The sequence below is a fragment of the Protopterus annectens genome, chromosome 9.part0, assembly GCF_019279795.1.
Source record: "Protopterus annectens isolate FY-2018-M chromosome 9.part0, PAN1.0, whole genome shotgun sequence".
Taxonomy (NCBI): Eukaryota; Metazoa; Chordata; order Ceratodontiformes; family Protopteridae; genus Protopterus; species Protopterus annectens.
In genome coordinates, this window is record NC_056743.1 from 1185958757 (window position 1) to 1185970784 (window position 12028).

The window sequence follows — 12028 nt, forward strand, 5'->3', positions numbered from 1 at the left end:
CAGTGGCTAATAAATCCCTTTCCACGTAGTTCTCTGTGTTCCTTGTAGGTATCAGACAGCTAATTGCCCTTTCAAAAATGCTGCATCAAAAGCTACTTCACAGAGGGCTTGGCTGCTTTCTGTGCTTACTTCAAAAATATCTCTGTTCTGAACAATTGTGCTAGAGCTATTTTACTACCATTTCACGTCTGTATCAAGAATTATTTGAACTGTGACTGCAGGAGCTGGACCTCCTTTGACACCTAAGCTTTGGTGGCCATTAGTCTAGTATACACCTATGAATCTCTGCTTCAGGACTCAGTCTTTTACACCATTGACTAACTTCTTTCAACTTCAAATTTACAGGGTAATTTAATCCTCAGTGTTTAGGATTCCTACTAGCAGTTGCTACTACAGAGAGTTTTAGAAGTCTGACATAACAGGTAGATACTCGCCATATCAAGGACATATTCACCATATCAGTTAATTTGCAAGGAAGCCTTTTGCAGTAGGTGCATATTGCTGTCCTGTCTGGATGACTTATCTAGTTAGGGTCTGAGGATGGATTTTTCAGGAGTATGGGCAGGTACGTAACTTTCTGGTCTTGAGTATTTTTTTTTCTTGTGTCTTTTAGGTTTTGCTCATTCAGTATATGGCAGCTGATCAGGGTAATGCAGGAGCTGAGCATGCCCTCCTGGTCTGGCAAGTGACTTTATAATATGCACTGGCTGGAGAGACAGTCTCCAAGCATGGATACTATAAACTCAATATGAACTTTGTATGAGTAGGGATACCAGAATAAGTAGTCCCAACAGTTATCCCACTACATATCAGTTTATTGATCACATAGTATGGTAAGTACATATACATTTATTAGAAGTGAGACACTTTTCATGGTTAATTGTTACTGTGTGATAACACTCTTGATAGGTCTATAAACCTGGCTTCTTCTATTACTGTTCCTAGGAGTAATGTTTTTGTTTAGTAACACATGCCCTGCCATGCTGTCTAGCATAAATCTGAACCTGGGGCTATCAGATTGGTAATGTTTGTGATTAGCCTTCAGAGAATTGATATAACATCATACACTGATTTTTTGCTTTATTACCTTTTTTCTGTCTCCACAGCACTTTTAGGGATGTTTTATGAAAACAAGGAACGACAAGACTTTGTGTTTACTGTGTATCACTGGTGGCAAGCTATGGCAATTTTTGTTGTCTACCTCTGGTCAAGTATTATGATGAAGGTCAGTAAATGCTTATCTTTTCCTGTCCCTTGCTCTGTTTCCTGATTTATTGCTCTTAATATACTTTACTTTTAATAATTAATTTGGTAAACTAAGCATATGTCTTCCACATTAAAAGTTATTAGGTCCAGCTAATTCACAAAATTGCAGTCTAGTACAGCCTAATGTGATATAGAAAGCATAATTAAATTATCCAGTCCTATTCAGCATCCCAGTGTTCTGTCTTATGAATAATGTATTTACTTGCATCATCTACATTAAAATGTGCTGTCTAATAAACATATAAAGAAACTATAAAATGTCTTTATGAAGAACTCTCAGGCATTCATAGCTGTCGGGAGTTTGGCCAGAGCCAGGTAATTCAAATTTAGGGCTTTTACTCATAATTCATACATTTACAGTAATTAGCTGGTGGCTTTCTTGGTTGGAGTAGCAATACAAAGTCTGAAATTGTTTTCACATTCAAAGTGAAATTATGGCCTGGTCACACTAATTGGAAATGTATCAAGCAGACACTCCACAAAAAGATATAAGCTGTCCAAATATATGACTGCTCATATGAAATGTTTTGTTTTAGTGGTAAGATCTTTGACTTGCAACTCAAGGATATGGAGTTTAGTCTTGACCTGTGGTTACTGTCTACATGTGTTTTCCCAAGTACTGTGGTTTCCTCCCGCATCTTCAAAATATGCTTCTTGATTGGCTACAGTAAACTGTCTGTATAGATTATATGCTGAATTGTGGTGTAAGACTTGGCTAAAAGGATATGAGAAGGACCAGCTAACAAATAATCAAAAAAGAAATAAAATAAAGACTGGCATCCAATTTTCACTTCCAGGAAAACCGTAACAGTAAACATGACTTTGGCATATTAATATTTATTTTATTTGTTTTCATTTTTTATCAGGAAAGCCCTTTTTCACAGAGGCCTAGGGAGAAAAGCTCCAACAATTTTATATACAGTTTCAGATACAGTAGTTGATTTACATAAAATGACACATTAACAAAAGAGAAGAGGGGAAAATGCAGTTCTCCTAAAGACAGAGGGAGTAATAGCTCTAACATATGGAATAAATCAGCTTTTCTGTTCAATATATCTGAGAGGTAGAAACTTTAAAGGTGAAGGAGACAATGTGCTGTACATTGCAACATTTCTGCTGGTGTTCCTTAGAAATCTGTACTTTGCAGTCTCCTTTTGTTCCCTATGTTTAATGACTTGCCTTGGGAAATACCGCAGATAAACTGTGTTTTATATACAGCCATGTCATGTCATAGTCATGAAAAGGTCCAGTAGGGACATCAGCTGTATTTCCAAAGAACTGCAGTCCTACTTCTCTGTACTCTGGAACTGGCTAGCCATCAACAAGTTAGTCATAAATGCAGTTATGACAGATATAGTATTTGGCCAGCACCTCAAAGATGCCGGTAATATTTTTACCTCAACTCCCACTGATATTTCTCTGCCAGTCTACCACGTCACAGAGATACTTAGACCTCACTCATGAGCCTAACCTTTCATTAATTCATACACTGAATTGATTGTAAATAAAGATGTCCTTCCATATTACTGTTGCATTATTCATAACCTAAGGGATTTCCTACAAATGATAGCCCAACATCTGGCCAGTGACCCAAAGCCTTTTGTACCCCTAAGCAAGGGAGCCCGCAGGATTTTTTGCAGGGGGGTGCAAACCCAGAGCCCCACCCACATAGCTCACCCCGCCCCCTGCCAACACAGCCCCACCCAAGTCCACCCACCCCAAGCCCCGCCCACACAGCCATTCCAGTGTCCCATTACTTGGCTATTTCTCCCCATTTACTGTAGACACTGTTCAAATCTGTGTGCATACTGTTTTATGCTTTAGTTCTACAATGATTACAGGCAGTTGGATTTAATTTACAACTTTTATTTCAAACATTATAGCCCAAACACTGAGACATTTACTAAACCTAAACAAAGCAATAGTCTTACAATGAAAACAGACTTGGCATTAAAGCTTCTCTACTTTTGAAACTCACATTCAATGAAACAGCATTGAAACCCACATTCAAAGAAAATGCATCTGGCCAGTGGCAGGTTATTTACCTTTGAACTGTTTTCAAGCAATAGGCTCCTTGCACACCATTAGGGCCATGCAAAAGTTATTAGATTTACCTGATTGAATTGCCTGTTGCCATCAAAGAATAAATTGCCTATGTTAAATTAAAAAAATGGTAAGCTGGTATATTGCAATAGAAAATGGATGACAAGCTGAAAAACAGGTTCATAGTTATTAGGCATCTCATCCAAAGGAGGGCATCCTGAGGACTGCAGCATACAAATGTATATGCTGTAGGAATAGAACCTCAAGCCTTTACATTAAGATGCAAGTATTCTACTTGTGGTGCTACTAACATAGCTTTAAAACGTTATACCACAATAGAGATACCATTTGCTAAACAAAACAGTTGCACATTGTAAATAGACTTGGCATGAGCAGCAGTGGACTTAGCTTCCTTAAAACTCACAGTTCTTGAAAATGCACTTGAAAATTCCACCTGTTAACTTGGGCATTTCACTTTCTCACAAACATACCACACCCTCAAGGCCTCAACCTTAGTGCAAGAAATCTGGACAAAGCCTAAAATAAATAGGGACAGATTATAAATATGGCTCTCAGAAACTTAGAAAATTACAAGAGTAACAGGATTTGTGTTGGTATGCATTTTTCTAAATGACATCTAAAACTGAAATGTATCATTTAGCAACTTCAATCCTTTTAGGAGGAATATGGGGCAAAAATCTGGACAGCTGAGGGTATGCTACCTCCCTCTAATACACACACCAAATAATTCTGGTCAGACAAATTAGTTCTGGGAAGGTTGCACTGAACGGCACCGTGCTTGAGCTGAAGTGGGTGAAATCCTGGTAGCCAGTGATAACTGATCTCAGCATTGTGGAGCATTAAAGCATTTTTAGCAGAGCATTGTTTCATCACTACCTATTGTGTTTGCACATAAGCTGTAGTTATTTTAAACATTTGCCTTTTTTGATTACTACAGAGGACATTTACCCACCAGAGCTATTGTGTTTCGACTTCAGTGTGGAGCTAGTTGTTGCAGGGCTTGGCTTTTAAATAAGGTAGCAATGCTTATTTACCATATACCATTAAAGCCACCCTGACCCAACTACAACTGTACTAACACACAGACACTGCTATAAGACACTGGTCTGCAATAAAATGTAATGAGCTTCTGAAAATACTGTAATCCTGTCCTTTTATTACAATGACTATAAAATACTTTGAAATAAGGTAAAAGCTCATAATCTTAGACCGACAAAACTACTTTTCCACACTTCAAAATAATAAAATCAAACCCTCAGAAATTTTGGAAAGGTATCTCTACTCTACTTAACCCCAGCAAACCAGATACCCCTACCCCAGACCCAAACGCTCCTGACCAAGACTTGGCTACCCAATTTAACTCTTTTCATTGAATCCATTTCCAAATTAATGCCATCTTTCTCTAAGACCACTACACTGCTACTACTTCCTCATTCCCATCTACTAACTCCCATCCCTCCACTCCTCCTACTACTTCATCAGCTTCATCTGCCCCTAATTCTCCCTCTTCACACTCCTTTTTCTCATTTAAACCTATACCCAACTTCTACTATAAAGAAATTCCTTATGAAACTGAAGCCATGCACCAATGCTCCTGATAACATCCCTTCTTACTTTCTTGGCAAAGCTGCTGAAGCAATCGCACCCTATTAGCATTTTAATCAACTGCTCTATCCAAGAATGTATAGTACCCCAAGTCTGGAAAAGGGCCTTTATCATACCTCTACATAAAAGGTGGCAACAACAACAATGTTACTAATTTCCGCCCCATCGCTATTCTGTCCCCATCTCTAAACTCCTAGAAAAGTGTATCCAACTACAACTCCTTCCACATCTCTTAGATAATCACCTACTAACTCCCACACATGGAGTCAGACAACATCATAGCATTATGACCGCCTCCTCTCCTTCCTTGAAACTGTAAATAAAGCCCGCGACTCTGGCCAAATTGTTTCTACCCTACTACTCGACCTCTCTAAGGCCTTTGACACACTCTCACAGCCTGCTACTAACTAAACTTTACCCATCTCCTCCTCCTTGGAACTGGTTCTCCAGCTACTTATCTAACAGATCTCAAGCAGTCAAATGGAAAAAGGCCACCTCCTCATTTCTAAATACTCCTACTGGGGTACCCCAGGGCTCTATACCGAGTCCCCTTCTCTTAAATATATTTATAAATGATTTCCAACTCTATCCCATTCTCAGACATCATCCAATATGCCGATGATTCTGCTATTATCTGCGCTGCCACCTCTATCCCTCACTCCTAAAACTGACTCAAGATGCTTTTACAACAACTGAGCAATGGATGAAAAGGAATCACCTAGCACTCAGTGCCTCTAAAACCAAATTAATGTTATTCATCCTCTAAGGCAACTTCTTTCAATATAAACACATTCCACATCTCTAGACAAAATAATCTACCCCTGGAACTGGTGTCAGAGACCAAGTTACTTGGGGTCCAAATTGATACCAGCTCAAATTCAACTCCCACCTACAGTTAAATATCAAGAAAACCCGGTATGCTTTACCGACAAAATCATTACCTTACACCTGCTACCAAAATCACCCTCTACCTCATTTCTTATCCTCTCCTTCTCTATGGAGCTCCACTCCTAACTAATCTACAGACCTCCAACACAACTTTCCTCTTGCTACAACAAAATTGCCAAGTTCGCTACCAACCACAAGTCCTCCACCCACCACTGTTCCTCTCTCCAAAACTAAAATGGCTAGAGCTACCCAGTTCTCACATATACTCAACTAAATCTTGCACATAAGCTCATTTTCAACCCTCCCTTTGTCCCTCCCTTTCATCAGCCTTTAAAATGCACCTTCCTGCAAGAGTATCAAGATCCAACAATCAAAATCTATTAGAAGTATATAAACCAACTAGTCCCCAGGCAATTTCAGTGCTTTTGTGCTAAATTTCCCTTTAGTCTGTATTACCTATTAATTTCATCACTAGATTGTACTCGCTCTAGTTGTATTATTTTCAAATTGTTATTTCTTGTATGATTAACTTCTGTGTAATTGTATAATTTGTATATCTATTAATAACCTACTTAGTTTTGGAGCTTTTCTCCCAGGACTCCATTGAAAACGGGTTAATTTGGCCCAATGGACTATCCTGGCAAACCAACTGCAAATAAAATAAATAAAACTGTCATATGCATTTCAATACCCAAGGCTTATACATTATCTAGTCATGTAAATATTCTCTGCATGGCAACAACGAAAAGGCTTTCAATGCTGGTAATTCTTTAACAATATACTTACTAAAGCTTACTTGCATCTTACAATATCCGACAAGCTTACTAAAGCTTACTTGCATCTTACAATCTCTGACAAGCTTACCTGATGTTCATTAAACCATGGCTACTTAGAGCAACAGGGCACTGTGACAGCATACAGTTCCAGAATAAGAAGCATAAATCAACAGTACAAAAATCTGATAGAAAACCAGAACATTTTGCAAAATCAAGGACAGATGAAAAGCCACGGTCGAATATGTGATCTACTTTGGATGGGGGAATACTCTGCACATTTACACTGCATAACTGCTTCTTGCCTTCCATGGACACATCCAGAGCCACTACAATGGGGAGAGTGGGGTGCAATAAGTATGTCACAATTTGAAATGTCTCTGGCTGACAGTGATGGCTCTGACACTCATGCCTCTCAACTTCAGAGCAAGAAATCTGGACAAAGCCATACATAGAACTAGAAGTGTGACAAGCCTAAAAATAAGGCCAATTTTTAAATATTGCTCTTATAACTTAAATAGAACAGGTAGATCTTGCATTAGTACAAGTTTTCTGAAGGGTATGAAATCTGAAACTCAAATGTCTGCCATTATTTTCTAACTTCAATCTTTAATGACTTGCCACTAATTTGCCAGAAAAAACACAATTTTATGAAAAACGGACCAAAATGTGATGCAAAAATACCTGTCAAAAAGGGACACCTTTTTAATATTAACAGTTAACTTGAAGCAGCTAACAAAATAAGAGCATCCACATGCATTTCTGAAATAGAGGTAATCTATAAGTGATCATTACAGTTATATATAATTGTAAACCCTCCACATTTTCTTCCAAAATTGCCATTTTGGAGGAGGGATTATTAGGGAGGATCAACATTTTGAGCCAGAATTGGGGACAATTGAGATGTTTGGATATTCCTAATCTACAAAGTGATTTGCACGTACCTCTCAACCTCTTAATGCAGGAAATCTGAACAAGGCCAAATATATTGGGGAACATACAAACACTACTAAAATTGCTCTTGTATAAACGTAAAGACAGTCTTGCATTAGCATGCATTTTTCTGAAGGTTATGACATCTGAAACTCAATGTCTGTCATTTAATGGCTTCATTCCTAAATAATTTGCTAGAAAATCACATATTTGAGAACAAACCAAAAATAAGCAGCAAATATCTATTCATTCTGCAAAGATATGGACAACTGAGAGGTATAGTTCAACCGGGGCTGTCTGAGCTTGCTACCCCCCCTCACAAAATCATGGTCAAATGGAGCCTCCCCCTGCAGCCATTCCAATGTCCCATTTATCATAAACACTAATGTGCATACTGCTTTACTTCTGATGATTTAGGATTTCATTTGAAAGTTTTATTTTGCATTTTACAGCACAAACCCTAATACATATCTGTTAAAGCAATGCAGTCTCACAATGAAAATAGACCAACATTAAAACTTCTCTGCTCTTGAAACTCGCATGCATTGAAACAGCACTGAAACCCACTTTACATTTTGCCAATGGCAAATATTAACTCTGGGCTGTCTACAAAATCATAGGCCCCTCGAACATAACATACACATGCTCTTGCCTGACTGTATTACATTATATTCCTTGTACAATACAGTACAGTTGTTAGAGGGCATTTTAAATTTATTGTTTTGAACATTTTTCCAGTAAACAAAAAAACAAAAAGCATCCACTAATGACAAAACTGCCCAATTCAGAACATTTCCATCATAAAAAGTCTACTCAAGTCCACCAGTATCAGTAAAAAAATACACAATCTCTGTAGTAAACTCCACATTGAAAAAATTTGTAACTAATAAAGAGGTTGAAAGTGCCTGTTACTCTTGAAGAATAAATTGCTTTTGTTGCATGCAATAAAAAATGAAAAGCTAGTAATACCGCAATAGGGAATGGATAGCAAACTGTTAACAGGTTCATAGTTACTAGGTATCTTTGCCAAAAGACTGCAGCATCCACCCCTTTACAACACAATACAGAATCAGCAATGCATTTACCTACTGTGGGAGTAGAACCCACAGCCTTCAGCATCTAAAGCAAGTACATTATCTGTTGTGCTATTAATGCGAGCAGACTAAACACAAGCAGCACTAAACTTTTGCTCCCCTGCAGCTCTCAGCTCCTTGTAAAATCTACTCCGACACCCAGCTGTATCTCTGAACTTTTAAGCACAAGAAATCTGGAAAAGCCAAAATTTATTGGGGGACAAAAGGCCAAAACCAGGGACACATTTTAAACATTGCTTGTATAATGTTTGAAAGTTGCTAGAATAAAATGCTGCGTTACCACCATACATTTCACTGCCACGTCTTGAACCCAGGGGACGCCGTGCAAAACAGTCAGAGCAACATACCACTACACCAAATAAACTGTTTTGTGAAAGAGGAAGACTGAAACTTAAATAGCTACCATTTAGTGAATTCAGTTCTCACCATAGCACAGCTGTCAGCCTCTTAGCACAAAAGACCTGAACAAAGCCAATAATGGGTGACTACTACAACCACCAAACATTCAGTGAATTCAGTTCTCACCATAGCTCTCAACCTCTTAGCAAATAACACCCGGACAAAGCCAGTAATGGGAGAATATAGCCCCCAAACATATTCAGTGAAATCAGTCCTTACCATAGCTCTCAACATTAGCAAAAAACCTGGATGAAGCCAATAAATACCTGAACAAAGCCAATACTGGGTGAATACAGCCCTCAAACATATTCAGTGAATTCAGTTCTTACCATAACTCTCAACCCTAGCACAAAACCTGGACGAAGCCAATAATGGGTGGGGGGGGGATACAGTCCCAAACACAGGGATACATTTCAAATATCCATCTTGTACACTTAGAAAATTGCTAAAATAAAAGCTTTTGTTAACATACACTTTCTGAAGAATATGAAGTCTGACAAGTGTGTCTATTTTTTTTTAACTTTTGTTAACCAGGAAAGTCTGACTTTGAAAAAAAAAAAAAAAGCTAAGTTTTAGCAGAGGCCCAGGGAGAAACACTCCAGACAGCCAAGAATAAAACCAGAGAACATGTAGCTGTCAGGCAACAAGGACACAAATGCAGAAACCACAGATTTTATGAGGAACAGAAAAAGTATGAGGGAAAATCCTGCAACATTTTCACAAATGGTGGTGGGTAGGGAATTCAGGCTCTTGCCACTTGGGCCCAAGGTACAGGGTTCAAGCCTTATTCACTACCCACCACCATGTACACCTGGGGCATTTTACACACACACACACACACACACACACACACACACACACACACACACACACACACACACACACACACACACACCACTTTCCTTTGTTTGTTTCCCGTTCCCGCTCACAAACCTTAAACTGACAACGATGATGTCAGCACGCCTGCGACTGGACTCCTTCTTAAAGGAGAATGTGCGTAAAAAAAAAAAAAAAAAAATTTTTTTTTTTAATTATCTAGCCGCAGCCGATTCCAGGGGGGTGCAAGTGCACCCCCTTGCACCTGCCTGCGGGCGCCCTTGCCCCTAAGTTATATATACCAACTACACAGTCAAAGGGAAAAAAATTCAGTAAAGTACTGCATAAATTCACACAATACAACACATTGTAGCGAAAATCATTGTTTTATTACATTTTCAAACTGAAGCCACCCATCCACCAATGGTGCAACACCTTGCAGGATATTTATTGCCACTCAGGCTGTATCATGTGCTCTTTCCCAAGCCTCAGGCTGCTACTTGCCTTCTTCTTTATAAAGCTTGGTTAGAAAGAGAATCTATTCTGATAGTCGGTACACTAGCAAGTATAAAATGTCTGTAAAGGTCTGTCGTCTTACTGTTGATACTACTTGCCGCCGCAACAAACTGATCTCAAAGTGCTGAGTAATTCAAACACCAGTGTGGAAGAACCAGTTTGGGGCAAGATAAGATGTGTTAACTAGAAACAAGTTAGGAGAGGAAAAGGACTCTTTCATAACCTGTTTGCCAACCCCTATGTATCCAGGAAATAGAAGTAACCTTGGACGGTCTAACTGTGTTTTTGCAAGTTTATTTGTTTTTAGTACTGGGGAGCAAGAGAATCAAAAATGAATTTCTTCTGATGCCTGGTCCGTATGGTCCGTAATGCCCTGTTGGTGTAAAAAAAAAAAAAAAAAAAAGTGTCTTACTTGTAATTTTATGTAGCCCGGTGGTATAAACCCAAGAAAAGTGCAACAGAACCTCCAAGTATCCCTTTTTCCTTTCAGATAGATCAAACAGTGAACAGTCTAGACTCCTTAGTCATTCAGACTTCATTGTGCAGGTTCATAGGTAAGTAGTAGGCTTAACTGCCCTTGCTTTTCATTTTAAGCCTAGCCAATTTCCTTTTTTATGCTGGAATTAACCAATCACATTTGGCATTGGATTGACCTTATCCATCACATGTCTGCTAATTAAATATTAATCCTAATGAGAATAACTGAGATCATACCATTGATAATTTGGAGGGACCCATGAGTTTGGTAAAACATTTAGGAGCTGCCTGTATCCATTAGTACAGGGACAGTCCCAGGATAAATTTTCTATTACCCATCCATGGATCCAAGCTGCACTTGAATATGGACTGAGATGGGGTTTGCTTTGTGATTTAGGAGTCTGTTTCAGAGCAGTGGTATCCTTTACAAGGAATAACTGTCCCACCAAACTGTTGTTTTGATGTTGTAGAAGAGGTTCAGATTCCTGGACCAAGTATTTCTAGTGCTAGTTGACATAGTGATGTGTAGGAGGTCCATCAGTATCCAGCCAGAGGATGCCATATATGCCAGAGGCAGCTCACATCTTACCATAGATACTGTGTATAATAGCAGTGCTTTAAGGTGGTACATGTAGGACATATTGTTTAAGCCTGGTTTTCAGTAAGGTATTTCTGTAGGTGTTTCAGTTGTTAAATGTGTCTGAAAAGCTACACTGCAAAGGCGGCATTGATGACTGGCCTAATAAGGGCTGAGCTAAGGGAGACAATGATATCTCTAGATTTAGTTGTAATTGCTTTGTCTGTAAGCTACACAGTGTAGAAGGACTTTCTTATGACAGTGGACATGTCGATCAAAAGTTAGGTCACTGTCCACATAAGTTCCCAAATCCCAAACAACTGGCTCATTTGTCAGGGGTGTATTTGTCAGTATGATAGTTCCCCAGGGTAGAAGACTTCCAAAACGATACAGTAATGCATATTTTGGCATTGTGTTTCAGTCCATGATTCTGGCACCAGTTATTTGTTTGGGACAAACCTTCCTGCAAGATGACTAAATCATTTAGGAATTCAGTAGTTGCTTCTAACTTGCAGTCATCTGCAAACTTCAGTCAGGCAGAAGGGCAGAGCCCTTTGGTATATGCTTTTATTTCAGAGAAGACGATGCCAAAGAGGAGAGGTCTTAGGACCGAGTCCTAG

At 38.9% G+C, this 12028-nt stretch overlaps 1 protein-coding gene across 1 annotated transcript in view; it reads left to right on the forward strand.

Annotated features, from left to right (window-relative positions):
* UNC93B1 (unc-93 homolog B1, TLR signaling regulator) overlaps nucleotides 1-12028 on the forward strand; it is a 374232-nt gene that overhangs the window by 291860 nt on the left and 70344 nt on the right. The window contains exon 11 of the mRNA XM_044084084.1: nucleotides 1107-1225. Coding sequence (XP_043940019.1) covers nucleotides 1107-1225 — 119 coding nt within the window. The remainder of the gene's footprint in view (nucleotides 1-1106; nucleotides 1226-12028) is intronic.